Below are 20,728 nucleotides of genomic sequence, written 5' to 3'. Positions count from 1 at the left end.
ACATGGTAATCTGCAGTTATTCAGCATGTATATTCAGTTATACAATTCATATGAAAACACTGAATTCCTGCAGGTTTTTGGTGGTAAAAAGGGTCCAGTGTATCAGAGGGAGTAAGCAGAAGCAGCTGTGTCATGTTGATATCAAACCAGCTCTTCATGTAGCCTTTTCCATGTTGACTTTGAGCATTTCTTGAGATTCAACCTCTGACCTTTTGTGTGACATTTTAAAGGAGAAAAGCCCCACAGGGAGTGTTAGTGAATCACCAACAACATGCTGACTGCACACACTGGCACAGAAAACTACATACAGGCAAATAAGAAATAAAAAACATAGACAGCAAAGGAACAACTGGGAGTCCAGCTCCCCAGGACCTGCAAGGGATGGGCGAGTATAGAGAAGAAACACTATTGTTGTTTTTACAAATTACAGAGCTATGATTAAAATAACTAGAACTTTGTAATATTATAGAGAAAGCTAAAATAACTAATACCATCATTGTAAGGTCTCTAGAACCACATACTTATTGGAACTGCATGCATAAATATTACAGTGGTGTTCAGTTTATCTGAATCAGTCTTTTTTTTTCAGCATTAAATGGTTGTTGGCGATTGCCTTCATAAATCATAACTGATGTGGCTCAGGCTGGTTTTGATGCCTGCAGGCGCCGTTTGCTCTCATTCATGGATAAATGATAAGGAAACATGAAAGTGTTGGATTGTAGGCCTGATTTCTAGCTGTAAGTGTGTGGAATTATTTTTATTTTTATTTAACTGAGCTTATCCACAATCTACAAACCAGCGCCCGTCCATATTCATACTAGTAAAGAGTACAGAAGCGTTTCATTTAATTTTAGAGGGGGAAACATATTGGATAAAGAAAATCCTGGATAACAATTGTATTCCACAAAAAGATTGGGGAAAAAAGAGCTAAGTGGAGAAACAAGTAACGAGGAATAAATACTTATGGAGTAACGAGCTCCAGCACTGCGAGGATAGAGGAGGAACCCATGCGCACTTTGTGTACTTGAACCAAGTCTCCTCGCCCCGCTGCTTCCTCCAACGGGGGTGGGCGGTTAGAGCCGCCGGTCTTCAAGAAATAGGCTGGATCTGCAAATGTTGGCCAGATGAATTAGTTGGCATTCACAGTCTGTATGGAGGGAGAGTTCAGCACGCAGGGGACAAGATGCAGGGGATGTATGGAGTCACGACGCACGACGCAACGCAGTTCGTCATGTCCTAAAGTGAATCACGATGGGATATCTGTTGTGACGTGAAATTTAGGTTAGATGCAATTAGACATGGCTTACGTGTCGCGTGTTCACCCGCAGCTGTAGCATATAGCTGCTTATTGAAAGCACTTCCCATCACCTTTTGGCTGCAGTTCATTTTGCTTGTTTTATTTTTGGGGCAAAGCAGACATTTCACTGCGCCTCAACTTACTCTTGCACTGTATTTGCTATGAAGTGAGGAAGAGTGGCTGCGCTTTGCGTGGAGGCGCAGACTGAGTGCGCCGGTGAAGTCAAGTGTTTGCGGATTTCTCTGGAAGGACGCTGCCCTGCGCTTCGTGCACCTGTGGACACATTAGGTGCTTCTTTTCCACTCCAAACGTTTTATTTTGGGGGAGGCTTTCCTGCAGCATAAAGTGTCTGTCGGATGCACGGCTGGATTGTCAGCAGTGGGAGAGGTCTGGCCAGATTCAGCACCACATCAGCTTTGAACAGCTCCAGGTCGGCGCGTGTGGATGGGCTCTGTCGGTCTCCGTGTCTCCTGCAGCTCCTAACTACCGGCAACAATGGCATCACACGGTTTCTGGTCTCTCGGCGGAGATAATGCGGGGGCCAATACCGGGAGCCAGAGCCCCAGTACGAGTGAGTGGCTTTTTGTCTTCAAACCACCTCTGGTGGACCGGGCGCAGCACTAATTCTTGTGCATTGTCTCTTGCGGGGCGCTGCATTTGGTGCTGCTGCCGCCAGATGAAAACCCAATCAGGCCTGCTGTAGTCGACACGTCTGCTTTGACACCTTTTCCTCTTATTGTTTTACCCCGCAAGACACAAGAATTGAGTCTAAAGGGTTTTACTACAACTTGCATGGCGCTTTTTTGTTTTTCGGCTGCTATGTAAAGTTGGGCTCTGAACCCGAATCATGTTCATCTTTATTTGATTTATCTTCTCTCTTCCAGCCAGGGCTTGGTGCCAAGCGGCGGCCCAGAAATTTCCCGGAGGAATCGGATCGAAATTATGTGGTATGTTGTTTCGTTATTTCACGGCGCAGGGAAATCTGGAGGGGTGGGAGTGGGTGGGGGTCGCTATTTGGGCTACGTGCCCGTTATTCCCATCATTATATTTACGTCCAGGCCGTGTCGACAGGGTAATAAAATATCTCACTGCTGTTTTGTGATTTCCAAAGCGCTGCTCAATGTCGGGGAAGTGGAGAAACCCGCCGAGCCGGCCACCAAGCAGCCGCCGCAGACGCAGGCTGCAGGCTCCTGCGGCTGCAACAAACCATGCAACTGCACCAAGGCTTCCGTGGGCTTCTCCGACCTCTATTCAACAGGTACAAAAGCAGGCTGTAAACCTGGACCTTTAACCCTGCCGGACTCCTGATCTGTCTCACTGGGTCAGAGCTTGGCCTTGCCGTGGATTGTCGTGAATTAATCAGTGTTAAAATGCCACAAAGAGTTTTTGGTTTTTGGTTTGTTTTGTTGTTGTTGTTGTTGTTTTTTTTGTTTTTTTTTACAGCGAATGTAGTCGGGTTTTTTTTTTTAATAAATGGAAAACTGCCAACGAAACCTATGAATTCATAGCATTTGACATTTTGCAAACTGGCTTTTTTTTTCAATAGGCTAATCATTTTTATCGATCTGCGTTATTCTTTGTCCCTACCGTGAAAAAAACATAATAAACATAACAAATAAAATGGAAACAAACGACAGAATCCACGCATGTTTGGATGAAATTCATTATTATCTGTATCTACATATCTACACTTAATATCTGCAATATTCAGTGAGTTACGCTTGACATTGTATTTGAGGTGGTGGACTATTTCTGGAAAGGTCACCTTCAGCAAAATCTCTTGTTTTGAGGTGTTGAGCGTCGCAGAAATCAAAAACTTCCTTCCGTTTTTACAGCTACAAATCTTACCAAATTCCCCGTCTTTTTCTGTTTGTAGGCCAAAAAGGATTTCACAGCAAAATCTCCCTTTTAAAGGCCTACACATATACATCTTAATGTTGCATGAAGATGTACGAGACTCCTCTAACCACATTCACCTTTCCAAGTCCTCCCCCCAAAAAATCACAAAATGTCTTCTTATTTCTTTTTTTTTTTTTTTTTACAGACCTGTTACCTGCCATGGACGGGGACACCAAAACAATGACCTTCCTGCAGGAAGTTGTGGATATTTTACTTGCCTACATCGTGGAGTCTTTCGACCGGGAAACGAAAGTTATTGATTTTCATTATCCAAACGAGCTGCTGCAGATGAACAACTGGGAGCTGCAGGAGGAGCCGGCGACTCTGGATGATATCTTGATCAGCTGTCGCGCTACTCTGAAATACGCCATCAAAACAGGTAGGCCAGGTTGAATGCTGAGACACATGCTGAATAAATAGCCTACCTATGGTAAAAATATTAGGCCATCGGTTTGGCACGATAGGTAATATTCCCCGCTTTGATATTGCACCTTTTAAATTCCTAAAAGGCCTAAATAGAAATAAAAAATGTTTAAATTAAAGTAAACATTTAATAGCTCACTAAAATGAACACTATAAAGGGAAAATTACTATAACCTAAATAGCGCAATGTCAGTGCAATTCCTCAACTATGTCACAGAAAATCCGTAACAGATACAGTCTACTAGAAAATCAATAAAAAAATCTTTCTATTTTAATTATACTCACTTTAAGGATATCCTCTAAACATGTATAGTGACAAAACAGAATGAAAAAAATTACAGGAATCTGTCTGTGTTTAATAAATAAATAAATGATGTCTATAAAAAAAAAAAAAAAATCAACCTAGAAGTTGTCCTCATTTTGCTCCTCATGGCCACCAGACCGATAAATGCAGTGACGCAGTAAATCTGGTACGCCAAGTAGATAATAGGCTAATAACCAGGCTTCACAGGCCAGCTCCATTATTCTTTCCTGACTGACACACAGCAACAAAAAACACATTTAAATATATATTTTATAGTCTTTTTAACATTTATATTTTTAAAAGGTGTTTATTAATGTGCAGTATTTGTCAAAGATTATGAAGACATTTTTATATTTTACTATGTTGTCATCTGTCTATAACATCCACCTATGGGTGAGTTATACAGTAGCTGTAGACAAATGTATCAACATTAACACTTATCTGCTTAAAACTAGGCTACATCATAGTGTGTTATAAACCATTAATTGCAGTAGATTATAGTAGTTTATATTCTGCTTATAGGTGATGCACTGGGGGATTTAAAGTGTTACATTTCATGTTTATAATATGGAATAAAGAAAAAGTGTGTCTAATGTAGGCATTCATCATGAACCTGACTTTTACAAATGAATGAAGTCTTTCTTGTTTTGTTTTTTAAAACTTCCAAATATAACTGACTCATTTTCTCTTTGCTCTTTGGTGTAAGACGCAGCCTGTTTTATTAAACAAAAGTGGAAAAGCTCTATTTCCTCCACTAAACTCCTACATGATCCGTGCAACACCACATGTCTTCATTATTTGGCAAGATGATTTAAAATGTCACTGCAGCTGCATATCTAACCTGCAATTAAAGTGTTCAGAAGATGACAGTTTCTGTGCCTTTTGCACAAACCCAGTATAAACACACACAAAAAAGCATATTTCAATTTTCCTAACACCAGATAGAAAAATGTTGAAATTGCAGCCATCTTACACCCTTCCCCTCCCGTTTTCCCTTTGCTCCTTTTTATTCAGCCCACCCCAGGTACTTCAATCAGCTCTCTACAGGATTAGACATGGTTGGACTGGCAGCCGATTGGCTAACATCCACTGCCAACACCAATATGTAAGTATGTGGCCGGTGCTTCATCATGATTTTAAATGGTGATAATGTGTTAATGACAATGAGTTCCATTTCCGGTCCATCCGTATGCACTCTGCTGTGCGTCTGCATGGGCTGATAGCAGCTTTTTTTTTTTTTTTCACTCAATCATGGCAAATGAAAAGGGTGAAATGAAACGCAGACCCCCTCTGCACCCCTCCCACCTCTGCCTTTTATCCCTCCTCCCCTCACCTCTGATCCCCATGGGGATTCAAGGGGAGAAAATTAGCTCTGAAATTAAATTCAGACTAATCTGAAGCTAATTTTGGTGTGTGTGCTTTTGGGGTGATAAACTCTGCAAGAGTCAGCCTTGGCGACTGTGAGACACCGCAAACTGAGCCTTCTCTTTACAGTGGGGTAGCCTAAACAATTAGTTTTTAGGGCAGCGACGATGATGAAAATGTGACAGCAGAGAGCATGTTTGGGACTATGAAAATCTCCACGATGTGGAGAATGAACTGTTCAAAATACATGCTGGTACATTTTGTTCAAAGGCATCAGTTGCCTCTTCAGAAATAAAGGACATCTTTAGCACACTAAATATTGTTCTTCATTTATTTGATTTATTTTGTGTTTTATCTACTTCTGCGAGAGCCATCCATTTAAACTCTGAATATGTCCTGAAACAGACAAACTGCAGAGGGGAAAAATGTATGTTTACTGGCTGACTTGCTGTGATGAGTCACATTTTGTGTAACCAGCACCATGTGATGTCCCTTGTGTAACGCAGGTTCACCTATGAGGTGGCTCCTGTCTTTGTGCTGCTGGAATACGTCAGTCTGAAGAAGATGAGGGAGATCATTGGCTGGCCGGACGGGCGAGGAGATGGCATTTTCTCTCCTGGTATGTATGTGAGGCGATGCCAACCCCACCACCCCTCTGTTTCACTAAAAATAGAACTGCCTGTATGTGTGTGCGAGCTGTAATGTGTCAATTTGCATTTTGATGATATAAATGGAGCTCGTTTCAAAGCCAATTAACATAAAATAATTTCCTTTTTCCACCTTAAGCCCCCACCCCCGTCACCCTCCTGTCTTTAATTTCTGCCACACATTTTCTGTTTGACACATGACGAGGAGCACTCATTGGAGAATTTAATGATTGGCTCTGACATTGTGGACAGTGATTTTGGATGCTGTGTCCTCTCTTGATACGCTCTTGATACGCTGTAAACAAAGGATTTTTGTGATTGTTGTTGCTTCATTATTTAAAACATGCAAAGACATTTTTATATTGTGTTACGCTTTGTGTCAGTAAGAAGCCCAGCATCTTCCCCGTGACACCTGCTAGTCACAGCTGTGATGTGGACTGACGCCCACTGGCTGTAAATCACTGAGCCCTGTCTGTCCTCTAGGTGGTGCTATTTCAAATATGTATGCCATGCTGCTGGCCCGCTTCAAGATGTTCCCTGAAGTGAAGGAGAAAGGAATGTCATCTGTTCCCAGACTGGTGGCCTTCACGTCCGAACATGTAGGCATATATGTCTCCCTTCAGCTGCATTGTCAATATGTTTCTTATGAGCAAGATTTTCTTAAATCAAATGTCAAAGATTGTCCTCTCCAGTGCAGGAATAGCTTGAACTTGTTTTGCACAGTAGCTGCGCTTGATGTGTTTTTTGAAAGTGACTTTCACACCACCAATGCTGAGATAACGCTCACATTATGTGTGTCAGACACAGAAGGGCACAAGGTGACTGGTGTGTCTGTCACATTACATGTCACTGGCTTCGCCCTTTAAAGGACATTTGAAAGATGTTGTGAGCAAAAAGCCGTTCAGTAACACTCAAACCTTTGATATATATATATATATATATATATATATATATAGTGTATTATCTACAGAGTTTCTCTCTCATTGTGTTGTCTCATCTTTCAGAGCCATTTTTCAATCAAAAAAGGTGCAGCAGCTCTTGGCATTGGGACAGAAAGTGTGATCTGCATCAAAGCAGATGAAAGGTAAAGGTTAATATACCAAAAACAGTACAAAAGTGTATTTACAGTTATCAGGTACTTGTACTTTGCTCCCTTTTCTGCTATTTTAGATTTCTACTCAACTACAATTCAGAGGGAAATATTGTTCTTTTACTCCACTACATTTATATAACATCTGCATTTTACGTCTTTTACCTAAGACCACATGGCATAACCCTGTCAAACAAACCAGTGGTTTCCAACCTTTTTGGCCTGTGACTCCTTACAAAAAAAGTGCTGTATAGGTTGGACACTTTGTGAACTTCGCAGATGGTCTAATTTAAAATCACTGTTTGAGCCCCAAACAGGTACAATTATTCAATATTTCACAAATAACAGCAAATTTTTGAGAAAAGTCCAAAAGCTGAAAACAGATTTGTGTATCAGAACTTGGTGTTTTCTTTTTTCTTCTCCCATTAATCATCTCATGACCCCTCAGATTTATCTTTTCACCCTTTGGAGGGGCCCGACCACTCGTCTGAGAACCACTGGATAAAACTACCCATAATGTATATATAGTAGTTAAAACTAGCTCCACCTCCACCAGCCACAACAATAAGATGCTGCTTACACATTGATGCTTTAGTATGAACATTCTTATGCTATCATATGTAATAATATATCAAATGAAGGGGCCATTACTTTCAGAATGAGTACTTTAACTTTGACACATGTACATTTTCCTGATAATACTTACAAGTAGGATTTTGAATGTAGGACTTCTACATGTAACGGAGTATGTTCACATTGTTGTGTTGGTACTTTTATCTGAATACTGAATAATCCACCCCTGAGGAATTCACAAACAGAAACTAAAGTTTGCTCTTGCTTTGCAGTGGTAAACTTATCCCAGCTGACCTTGAGAGGAGAATACTGGAGGCGAAGCAGAAGGTAATGTAATACATACTTATGACTAGAAATACTGTAGTAGACTGATTTTATGCTGTTTAGTCGATTGAAAACATACCAAAACATATTGGCATTGTTGCATCAGTAGCTGCTTTGTGTACAAGATTTTGCGTTTGTGCTTTTGCAGGGTTTTGTACCTTTCTTTGTGAGCGCTACTGCTGGAACAACTGTGTACGGAGCATTTGACCCTCTCATCGCCATTTCTGACATCTGCAAAAAGTACAACATCTGGATGCACGTGGATGTGAGTAAAACAAATAAATTGACCTTTGTGTGCAATCTAAAGGCTGCAGACACAAATCTGCATAAACATGTCCTCATTTAAAACACTGTCATTGCCTTTAACGTCAATATTTATCCACAGTAGGGATTTTAGTGAAGGAATGCATAGAAACAGAGCTCACCAGTGAGTTTGACAAATCTATTATGTCTGCCTCGCCTCTAACTGCTTGCGGTTGACCCAGATAGGAGCCAGCCATTTCCTATCTAACACTGGGGATTAGAAAAACTGGAACAGAGGCTGTAAATCATCTTCTCCTCTGACTTTGCCATCATGGGCCCTCTCACTGAAGGAACTCTATCTATTAATGAAGGTGATTTAGTCCTGACAGGGGGACACCTCTATTAAGAGGCACAAATGGCCTTATCTATCATTCGTCAACTGGCTGAGATGGGAATAACAACATCCTGCTTCGGAGTGTTTTGGCAGCCGCTGCTTTTCTCGGAATATGTGCTTTTGTGGAGGCAGCTCCCCGTGAAATAAGTGTGTTTGGTGGCCTTAATAACTCTCAGTAGTGAACATTATGAGGCTGGGGAATCCAGAAATGCTTGCAAAAACATCCACACAAGCGTCTGACATGTAGACCTACAGTACATGTAGACCTTTTTCAAAGCTGGTACCAGTGTTTAGAGTGAACGCGCTGATGGCCATCATCAAGGGTAAAAAGCTTCTGACAAATGGAGGAATTAGTCCATCATTCAAAACTGAAATTCTTCAACTGGGCAGCAGCTAACAATTATCTTAAACATCGATTAATTAATGCCCCTGAAGATGTTGTTTATGCTCCTGTAAGACAAAGAGGAGCTGCAAATCCTCACATTTTAGAAGCTGGATTTTTGCTTGAAATGATTTTAGCAATTTATCGTACATCAAAATAGAAGCCAATTATTCCTCTGTCAACTGACTAATCGGTTAATCAACTAGTAGTTCATATCTAGTCCTCAAAAAAACCCAGATTAAAATACATTTGGCTTTGCAGATCTCAGAGTGACCCTCTGTAGCTATTTAGCTGGAGGAGGAACCTTTGGACCATTAAAATGACTAGAACATGTTTTATGGAGAAGAGCTGTGACCACATTTGAGGTGGACAACAGCCAGTATACAGTAGCTCAGCAAAAGGTCATGTAGAAACCGATTGCGTTTGTCTACTAAAGAGGGGGATTTAGCATAGCGCTTCTGTAAAGGTTGGGGGAACTTGCAAGAGACAGATTTTTAAAATAATATTACAATCAACATAGCGGAGGCCGAGAACCCTGGATCCTACATTTCCCATAATGCAACTTGATATTACCAATTGTAAGACCCTCCACATGACAAAGCTCCTCCAGAGATACAGAAGCGTTGATACAACTGTCTGCTTGTTAAATCAAAGGAGCAACTCACAGCTTGTGTGCTTCATAACTAATAAGTGTGACATTATCATCTGTCTGTCCTGTCAGGGTGCGTGGGGAGGAAGTCTCCTCATGTCCAGGAGACACAGGTGGAAGCTGGACGGAGTTGAGAGGCAAGTGACATATTTTGGGGCAGTGGGGGCAGTGAAGACAAACTGAGGTGCTAACAAGCATTTATAGTAATGATGCATAGTGGTTGTTTTTGTTGACTGCAGGGCCAATTCGGTAACATGGAACCCACACAAGATGATGTCCGTCCCTCTGCAGTGTTCGGCCCTGCTAGTCAGAGAGGAGGTAGGCCTCGACTCAGTTAACAAAATCTCATTGTGACACACTGTGGATGTTTGTTTTTTGTTTTATAGTGGTAATTGTATATTTTCTGGATCTGACTTCACAGGGTCTGATGCAGAACTGCAACCAGATGCACGCCTGCTACCTGTTCCAGCAGGACAAACACTACGACCTTTCCTACGACACCGGAGACAAGGCGCTGCAGTGTGGACGCCACGTGGACATCTTCAAGCTGTGGCTCATGTGGAGAGCTAAGGTAAGAAAAAACATGGAAACGAGCTCTCTTGCTCATATTTCACCTTTTATCCAAAGCAATTCACAGAAAATATTTTAGTGTAAAAGTTAAACATGCTACTTATAAGATTTACCTAATTTCACTGGAGTTAAACTACCCTGGACCAAATCCTTATATTCAAGTCTTTGATATTTAAGCTCCAACAGATGTTTTTATACTTCCTTTCATTTTGTTTTGGCACTATTGTTTCCTGAAAATGTTGCTTTTTGACTAATTATTTGTGCGTGACAGGTGTTTAAGTGTCAAGAGAGTGAATTAAATGCAAATTACAGACATTCTTATCCAATATTTTAGCAGAAAAACACGATGTACACCTGTCTCTTCTCATTTACATGGCTGCCCAAATGTTTTCAGTTTCATTAGTCTCAATAAATGTTTCACAACTACCGATCTTTTCTTTGACAGGGCACTATTGGGTTTGAGGCTCAGATTGACAAGTGCTTGGAGCTGTCTGAGTACCTCTACAACAAGATCAAAGACAGAGAAGGATACGAGATGGTCTTTGACGGGAAAGTATGTCCACATTTAACTTTCACTCTCCACAAAGATTATTCATCCGTAGCCACATAATCAGAGAAAAGTAGCTAACATTAGTCTGTGTTGCTTCTTTTTCCTCAGTGTAGTCAGTGTCATTATGGGGGACTTGATTGGCACGTAGTGTGCTCTTGCTTTGTGTTGGATGAATGCCATTTTTACCTCTCGCTGCCAGTATAATGTGCTGCTATTATGTTTAATGAATAGCATAACGGCCTATAATTGCTCATATGCATATGAATAGCATGTCATCTGAAATATCCTCTACCGAACAAAACTACAGCAACACAAACATATGGGGGGATGACGGAGTTATTAAGCTAAAAACCCTTTTATAAAGGGAGTGCTTGGACACCCCGAGTCATTTATAGTGAGAGCTCTTTAATGTTTCAAGGCCTGTTGTTTTCCTGCTGAGCCACAAAAGGCTAAGAGCATCATAACCCAGAGGGTGATGGGGAAAAGCCAAGTCCTCTGGGCCCAGGTGTTCACTTGTCTGTGCCTCCCACTGAGCCATTACATCAATCTGATGTTGAATATACTACCGCCGGACCAGCCCGGCTGTATAAATGAGGCTGGTGTGCATGGCTAGTCAGCTGTTGGTAATGAATGCTTTTCCACTCGCAGGCAGGCGGTCAGGCTGCTCCAGCAGGGCTTCAGATGCCAAAAAATAGAGCTGTGTGGGGCTTTTAGACAGATAGGGAGTATCTGAGAAGGAGGCAGGATACCTGTCTGATGCTGGGAACACCTAATGGATTTCCTTTTTGAGCTGTAAAAAGCCGGTTTCAAACAGAATCTGCTCTGGCTTGGAGAAATGGATGGACTACGGTTATTTTCAGCTCTTTTTATTTTGAGGTCTCTGTAGGATTTTTAATTTGAGGTATCAGTAGGATTGCAGGAAAGGATGATTGGTAAATACGTATATATTAATGTATAATGCATATGTATTTGTTGGTATATGTTTGCATGTTTGTCAAGTATGTCTACTTGTGCATCGGGCTGGATGTTTTTTTTTAAAATGAATAATATATTGTATATGACATTCATGTCATTGGTATATATCACAATATAGTAAATGTACACAAAGTGATGTCAGTTAATCAAATGGATTTATTCATTTTCAACTTTTATTCTCAACTTACAGTGTTTGTTTTTTATTACAATGTGCTTAAAAACGTTTTTTTAGACAGCATTAAAATATTACATTATCGCCTTATAAAGTTGGCTAGCATGTTAGCAGACAATTATTTATTTACACATTCGGCAGACATGGAGTAATATTAGCATTCAGTTGTGTGTGTCTGTGTCTCTGGCCACATGACAAATGTAAGTCAAATATTTACTCTTCTTTTAGTTTTGTTTTGGAGTTTACCGACACCTGAAGAAAATTCTGGACTTTTAGCTACACTGTGTTTAATTGCTAGTTGCTAACTTTGTCTACCCGTCAGTCTGTCGACAGCAGCTGTAGATACTGTATGTAGTGTACAATTCATCACAAGTTTTTAATGACAAACAGCTGCTTGCTAAAATGAATACCCCAATGAGAAATTGAATCTAAACAGTGATGTTGCCATATGACCAAAATAATGAGCTGAAAGACTCCAAAACGCTCCATAAAACTGAGGAGGTTACAATTCTGTGTGGGTTCATCAGGATGAACAGTTCCTTTCGCATTACACATAGACATTTGATCCATTTGTCCAAAAAAAAAGATTAGTGCAGCTTTGTTGTGTGTTTAATTACAATGTGCCAATTGATCATTCAAGTTTTCTCAACATTTGTTTTTGTAGCACCTTTGAAATTGTTCTATATTTATCGCATCAACGACAAGAAATATTTAAGTTCTACACATAGGCCTAGTGGCTTTAATTTTAATTACTGAATTTTTTAACACATCATATCATCGTAAAACAATTTCCACTAAAAGTCAGTAATATTGAATTATTTCCCAGCCCAGACTGTGCATGTTTTTGTTTATGCACAACTGTCGCACTTTCATTCCTCTCATCTGTTGTTCCCACAGCCTCAGCACACCAACGTCTGCTTCTGGTACCTCCCTCCTGGGATCCGCTACATGGAGGACAAAGAGGAGAGAAAGAAACACTTGCACAAGGTGGGCGAGCGGCGATAAGAAGCCTGACATTAGCGTCTACAAAAAACAACTTCCACTGCACCTTTCTTTTACCCAAGAGCCTGTCATTCCTATCCTGCTTGACCATCGCATGTCCTCCTCATTAGGGACAACCTGAACGTCCACTAAGGATAAAAACAATTTAAAAACATCGCCGTGCACGAGCTGTACTTAAATTGTGATCTTAAAACGCTGTCACAGAGGAAGCGTATCACAGGCCAGGCTTGGAGGGATTGAGGCTACTCAGTTAGCGGCGGCCAGTCAGAGGATCCCACAGCAGCAGGGGCCTAATAATTGACAATTAGCACAAACCAAGGTTGTACGTGCCCACCATACCAAGAGCTCTCTCCTCTCTCTTTCGCCATACAACCACCCACCATAAATCATAGGACATTAGATTTAGATTTCCTTTTGTTTTCCAACGTTTTAATTGGAAAAACACGGTGGATATGCCTCAGTGAAGGTAAAGAGTGTTTGGCCAGCTCACTCTTTTCCACAGACTCTGACACTAAGATCGAGGGATGATGTAATGTTGCCGATTAGCTCGTTAAGGACAAAGGGGCTTTCCTCATTTTCCACTTGCTGTAATGACTACTCCTTAAGGACAAGGATAACTGGAAAATTGTCAAAAGACTGATTTGACAGAAATCTGCAGCTGCTGATTGATTATTTTACAGGCCTGCCAACTGCAGTGGGACACCTGCAAGAGATTTAGTAGGAATGACTATGCGATGAGATCTACAGCACTGCAGCCCAGAGTTGGAAGAAGTACTTTATTTCAGTAAAAGTAGCTATACCACAGTGTAGAAATCCTGTACAAGATAAAAAATATGCAAGATAATAATTGTATTTGAGTTATTATTGCAACACGATTAGAAAAAAGAAACTACTGTTACTTTTGTCCCGATGCAATTTACAAATTCATCATTCTTAGTACATGAAGACACATAAATCCCAGCACACTTTAGGTGGAAACACTTGTTAATGCTAAAAAGTACAACTAGTAAGGACAGAAGTTAATAAATGTAGTAAAGTAAAAACTACAACATTTTCCTCTAAAATGTAGTGAAGTAAAAGTATAAAGCAGCATATATTAGATATACTTAAGTAAAACACAAGTGCCTTTAAATGGTACTTGAGCAGATGTGCTGACTTTCCACCACTGTGTAATTTTCTATACACAACTAACTACTCCAGCAGGCTAAAATCATACAAATATGGTTGCTTGAACCTTGCTGAACCTAGAGTGAGTCACAGTTAACTTAAGCCCATAATCTGTCGCTGCAACAAACTGTCGCCTCAAGTTTTGAATCTCATGTGCATACACTTAAGTTGATTATAGTTCACAATACTGTGACCTTTACTGCACCAAATGTGGCAGTTTTAATAGCTCTCCCATAACATTCACAAAAACGACAAGCCCTAACACGATGGTCCAAAACAAGGAGTGTGAGTTTCAAACTTGTAATTGAATCTGCCACAGCTCATCACAGCACAGAATCCACACCGCCATCAAGACTGCCGCAGTTTACTCTCTGAGATAACCTCTCAACTTGACGGCAAGCAGTCAGAGTCCTGTGTGTGCTGGTCTGGTGTCAGATTTAGCTGTCAGACTGGTGGGAGATAATTGACTACATGGACCAGGATCAAAGTAGTCTGAGGAGAAAATAAGACATTAAAATGGCATTTAAAGAGTCAAGAGAGGACACGATGAAGACGTACAATTGGTCATTTACCACACAATCACTACTCACTCAATCTTTGGTTTATTGCCTTTTTAAATTTGGTTCATTTAGATTCACTCTGCTCATTTCCAGGTAATGTAGTGTTTATAACCTGCTAGCTTTCTATTTAAACTTCATTTTTACCCACCACCATACCTTCCTTTGTGTGTACTGTTTGAAATGTATTTTTATTGCAGATTGTTTGAATGAGGACTGACTGACTTTCAACATTTTCATACTTTTTACGTGCCAACAGAGTTCAAACTGCATTGTTCTCCCTGTGCCAGGAACAGTTTGACATTTTGAGAAATGCCTTTATTTGCTTTCTTGCAGAGAGATCGATGAGAAGATCAATGCCAATGATTGTCAGTTAAATATTATATAGCTTATATAGCTTAGCTTACTGAAAACTCTGTCCAAAGTGAACAAATTTCCCCTATCAGCACCTCTAAATATGAAATATCGAGGTTGCTTAGAATAGGTTTTTATTGCCTGATTCTGGGATCAGTTCTCAAAACCAAAACTGTAGCTTTAACATCTATTATGATCATAAGTCTGACTGTGAATGCATTCAAAACTTGACCGTACGAGCTTATTTCATCAGCGAGTTTTACAGTATCTGATTTTCTTCTTAATTCATGCTGTACTTATTATATCTTTCAGGTGGCTCCAGTAATAAAGGCCAGGATGATGGAGTACGGGACAACCATGGTTAGCTACCAGCCACAAGGGGACAAGGTCAACTTTTTCCGCATGGTGATCTCAAATCCTGCTGCTACCTTCGAGGACATCGACTTTCTTATTGAGGAGATTGAACGACTCGGCCAAGATCTATAAGACTCATCTCACCAAATCCTCTTTTACTGTCCCTCCTTGACGGATGAATTGTTTGTCGTGAATGTACTGGTAAACCTTTTCTTTTCTCTCTCTTTCCTCCAAAGTCACATATTTAAGAGTATATTTGAGAAAAAAGATACGCCAATATATCCATATATTATGTATTGTAGCTTTGCCGTGGACTTGCTTGGTCCAAAGCTATGTAAAAGTGCTTCTGTCTGCCTCTCCTATAGTGTAGTAGATCCCAGAGTAGTGTAAGTGATGTAACTTTATATGTACTGTGTGAAATGAAACGCTTGTGCAATAAGTCGATGAGGAAGAGTTTATTTTTGAATCATTTTCCGGTTGCCGAGTATGTTGTTAAGTGCCAAACGTGGTTGTGATTTATTGTAACTTTATATTTTAAACTTCTGGTTCAAAACAAAAAAAGCACTTCACCTTACCTCAGCTTAATCAACTGCCTCTACATCTGAACATAGTACTTCGCGCAGTGATTTTGAACAATATTTTCTCTTGATGGTGATGAAGAGCAGTACCAGCACATGTTAAATACGAATCCCAACCAGAACAGGCCATTGGAGGGAACTGGAAATGTGCACAAGAGATGGCAAGGAAAAGATTTCCATCAAAATTACATAAGAGTAAAGCATTTATGAAGGCTTGTCGGTCCATCATGCATTACCTCGGCCTCTGACAGTTTGGTCTGCAGCTTATGATGCTAATTTAATGTTGTTGCTTATTCCTGCTGACACTTTCTACTCTTTTTACACACAATACTTTCTGGTGTATTTAAAGTGGTAAAGGCTTGTTAAACCCATTTGTTTAATGTCACCAGCTACGTACACATATCAAAATGGGTACCATTTTCCAACCAGGCTGTATATTTAGCTGTGCTGAGTGTGCGTTATGTGTTATAATGATGATCTTACATGAGAATAATCATCACGTCAGAGGTAACATGAAGTTATAATCCTTAAGAACCCCAATTTTGCTACAATTAATAACCAACATTTGTTCAGCATTAGCCATTCAAAGTTAAGGCGTCCACCTTAACCACTCTGAATTCAAATTGTGCAGCCATGGAATTCACTGGAAATTTTATTTTAAGTAATGAATCAAATTCTAATAATACAAAGTGTTATGTCTCAAAACCATTAATTAATTATCTTGCAATTTTTGGTTATTATTGTGTATGCTAGGCAAGGCTGCATTACCAACAGGCAAAATGAGCAACTGCCAAGGGGCCACTACAGCCCCAGGTCACTGCATGTCAACTGGTATTGGTAATTTGATTAATTGCACATTTGCCACACTAAAGAACAATATCAACGGGCCCGGCATTGTTAGCTAATTCTGTTGCCATGTCGTTTAAAAACCAATTCTCGCCCTGATTAATCAAGCCATGATGGAGCTTTTTGGGCCAGTTGGCATCACATGACCTGCAGTACCAACTTTGGCCACTACTCCAAAATCCTCTCGACTGACATTTTAAGGATTATAACTTTAAAGATGTAAACCTTTTATCTACAGTACCGTTATGGGAGAGCCTATATGTCAGTGGTGTATTTGAGCAAGCACTTAATGAAAGATGGAGCATCTGAAGAAACTGGAAACGGGACAATAATAGTGTTTTGTCTGAATATAGGAACTCCACCAGATCACTTGCACTTAAATTATTGAGGGAGGAGAAGTGTCCCTTTGCATTGCAACTGAGATTTCCTCTTTATTCATTCACAAGCAATATTCAAGTATGGGTCCAATCCTTATACCCTGCAAAATATCAACAAAAAACAGTGAATTCAAGTGTACAATAGTTAATGATAATCAAGTTTCCTACTACGCACAGTAGTTAGCAAAAAAACATCTTCAAAATATGCTTTCTGTAAGCAGGTTAGTTGAACCCTGATTTAACAAGCAGAGGTTCTGTAGCATTTTCATTAGAATAAGTTAGAAAAGCACAATTTGCTCAACATGGTCGGTCAGTGTACAATCACTTTGATCATAGATTGTAAATAGTATTTCAAGATGTCCTAAGTACATATCTTTGTGTATACATAGGTGTATATAAGACATATAACCAGAGACTATTTGTGAGGTAAAGTTATTCATATTTTCTCTATCTCCAGTGTAGATTACCTGTATTTTCATCCTGTTTGTCCAAAAGGCTTTTTTCCTGTGTGTATGTGTCAGATACCTGACTTGGTTTTTGACTCTTCTAGCTATTTCAAAGAAAACATGTTTCAGGGACTGGCTTTAAAGAAATGGACAGTCTTCACCTTGGAATACTTTTGAGTCTTGCTCAGAGACTCTGGTGTTTGGATTTTAAATGCAAAGCCATTTTGACTCTGAAGCACTGCATTTTTTGTGCACAAGTGATACTTGACAGTATGTGCCGATGTGTACCTTAATGTGTCTGTAACTGTGTTGCCTTAGTAAACATTTGCCAGTATTGTCTAGTTTTCCTCAAGTCGAGGAGGTTGTGCACTTTAGAGTATACACATGACCTAATAACGTGCAATGTCCAATGGTTGTTCATAAGTTGATGTTTAAAAAAAATAGTCAAAAATGTAACTTAAGCTCTTTGGTCTGAATGTGTCAAGAATCGACGGTCTGTTGGAAATGAAAGCATTTAATTTTTTGCAGATTGTAGATATTATAAAGCTTCTTGTTTAACTGTCTTGCATCCCGACAGAGAGTACCCAATAGTTTGAAATGCTCTTTAGATTTATTTGTCCCAGTTCTGTTCATTTCCTAGATAAAAATGGCGAAACACACTGTGACACAGACAACATCAGATTTATTACAAAGGAATCTCACTGTGGTAGTCTTTGGAAAGTCTTTGTTTCTCTTGCTGCTGCTGCTAGACTTGCTTCCTTTGCACGTGCATGCAATGCCTTGCCTATCCAGCTTGTCTCCTATATACCTATTTCTATATATATACATATTTATACATATATACAGTATGTGTAGCTCCTGTAATTAGCTTTAGTGTCCAATGTATAGCTTTACCTGTAGATTAGTGCACTGTCGCTCTAGCCTTTACATGTGATCTCTGTGTCTTGGGCTTCCTGTAAATGTTTCTTCGTGCTGCAAGCATGCTAACCTCGCCTAGCATTGTAATCCTCTCCGCGCTTGATCTGACTATCTCTATCCTCTGTCTTTCTCTTCTGCTTGAAGACTGTCGCAGCTCAGAACCTAGAGTATTATATCTATATGTGTAGTCCCTCAGCATGTCTCTCTGAAAGCTATTCTCTGCTCTGCACCTGTATGACCGTTTCTCTCTTTCTCTTACGCTTTGCCCCCTGGTAGCAGTGACAATTGTGCTTTCCTCTAACATTTATTGGCTACCCGCTGTCGTTCTGTTTGTGTATCTGAAACAATATGTTGACTCGTGTCATGGTGCCACAATGTCGCCATTTCTGGTTTTGTTTCGCCGAGGCCCTTGACTCCATGGGATGTACGAGAAACAGAATTAAAAGGATTTAGACTCAATTGTCCTTTAACACAGAAGTATAAAAAAAATATCACCTGGTTTCTTGCTTACAGGAAATGTTTGTTTATGAGAACAATTAAAATCCCTAGTACTCAGAGTGCAGTTTATTTTAACAATATGGTGCAAATTTGAATCATATTCTGCAAATTGCTGTGCTAGTTTCTCTAAAACATTCATTTGTCCTGAACTATATGTTACCATTGGGAAAATAAAAATAAATATTGTTAAAACAAAGATTATTGTATTCTTCTGTATTTCTTCTTCTATCCTTTAAAAGCTAAGTTTGTTGTGCTTCATACTGTAGCACAGTGTTATGTGAACAGAAGAGTTGAAATTGTTACATAAACTGGTGAGAAAGTCCTTGAACAGCAAAGTGGGACATGAAAAGTGGCACTTTCACAGCACCACAAGGTAAGGATGTTTCCCCACTAGTCATGTTTATGTAATTTTTTTCTGACCTCCAAGATCGTTGTTATAGTGCCTCTCGAATTATCCACTGATGCTAATTACAAAGCAGCACATTTGCATAGAGAGAGAGGGTTTGTAATCACTGCCTGTAGCAAGGTTTCTAGATTATGTGTCTCATTCTGTGAGACTCAAAAAACGCTGCACTTGTGTAATTACATGCAATCAAATACAATAACTTTTCAAAACTAGTACCTTTATGGTATTTTTATGAAATATATAACAATAATATTACCTTAAACATAATTACTGATTATGTACAGCATAAAACATAGTATGCAAGCAGTAGTTCATTTGCACTGGACATTTCATACCAGGGAAAATGGCAATGTGCTTCACTGACAAGTAAAGAGCATTACATGTACAGGTATACAGAGATACTAACTAGTAGTCAGTAGTCAAAGCATATTAAAACAAACAACAATATGCATTCCAATACAACACCATAAACTAAATTTGAACACTCACACAAAATATCAAAATAATGATGATAATAATAAAAGCATCACAGGTGTCAGTAATCATCTTTCTGGTGGCACTACAGTGAAAAATGTGGTAATTTTTGTGAGTTACTTACATCCCTCTAGGTGGCACTGCTGTCCCACAATATAGTCATGAAGAGCAACCGGGAGTGGAAGTTTTTTGTAATGTGCCTCAAAATAGAAATGCACTGCAAATGTGGCTGGAACTTTTGGCAAATAAAAATAATTTTCTATTTATTGTCTCAATGAGCTGTTTTTTTTTGTTTTGTTTGTTTTTACATTTTTCCTTTCAATCATTTCTGATTACTACATCCTTTTATGTCCAAACTAGAGAAGAAACAATGAAAAAAAAAAACATCTCAACTCTGTGAAAGGTTCCCAGATGGCTTGCCTCATCTTCTCTCATACACAGACGCACATACAGTAGATAAAGGGGAAAGCGCCACATGGGAATAATCGCCGTCTCTCTGACAAAGACTCGACCCATGACCACACAGAGTCAAGTTTGTTTATTTAAGTGACATAATAGCCCAGATAAAAAAGTGAGACATACAGTATATGTGTGCTTTAAACAAAACATCTGGGGAGCACACTATCAGCTGGCTCTGAATGATGGCGCTCAGAGGAAATGGATGGTTTTAACATTACATAGATGACATGTAATCTTTCAGTAAGTTAACGGTTTCCACACAGCAGTTTGTGTGGTTTTGCATGGTGAGATTCAAGACAGCTCAATCCAATCAGTGTTCAAACACCTGATCAATCCACAATAGGAGAGTGTATGATAAGAGGTAAATTGGTTATTCTACAGCTTTGCAGCTTTAGACTTCAGTGTTTTCTCACTGTTGAGGAAACTGTGGACATT

The 20,728-nt window shown here is 39.7% G+C and overlaps 1 protein-coding gene across 1 annotated transcript; it reads left to right on the top strand.

Moving 5' to 3' along the window:
- Nucleotides 1–1,792: 1,792 nt before the first annotated feature.
- gad2 (glutamate decarboxylase 2) lies at nucleotides 1,793–15,731 on the top strand. Its single transcript, XM_046031862.1, has 16 exons — nucleotides 1,793–1,868; nucleotides 2,182–2,244; nucleotides 2,409–2,555; nucleotides 3,342–3,575; nucleotides 4,938–5,028; nucleotides 5,795–5,907; nucleotides 6,419–6,534; nucleotides 6,940–7,019; nucleotides 7,871–7,925; nucleotides 8,071–8,187; nucleotides 9,663–9,727; nucleotides 9,830–9,908; nucleotides 10,012–10,161; nucleotides 10,606–10,713; nucleotides 12,755–12,844; nucleotides 15,250–15,731. The coding sequence occupies exons 1-16, from the start codon at nucleotides 1,793–1,795 to the stop codon at nucleotides 15,421–15,423; spliced, it is 1,758 nt and encodes a 585-aa protein (XP_045887818.1). The 3' UTR covers nucleotides 15,424–15,731.
- The last annotated feature ends 4,997 nt before the right edge of the window (nucleotides 15,732–20,728 follow it).

Source organism: Micropterus dolomieu, linkage group LG01 (assembly GCF_021292245.1).
Source record: "Micropterus dolomieu isolate WLL.071019.BEF.003 ecotype Adirondacks linkage group LG01, ASM2129224v1, whole genome shotgun sequence".
Lineage (NCBI taxonomy): Eukaryota > Metazoa > Chordata > Actinopteri > Centrarchiformes > Centrarchidae > Micropterus > Micropterus dolomieu.
This window is presented reverse-complemented; position numbering and strand designations above follow the sequence as displayed.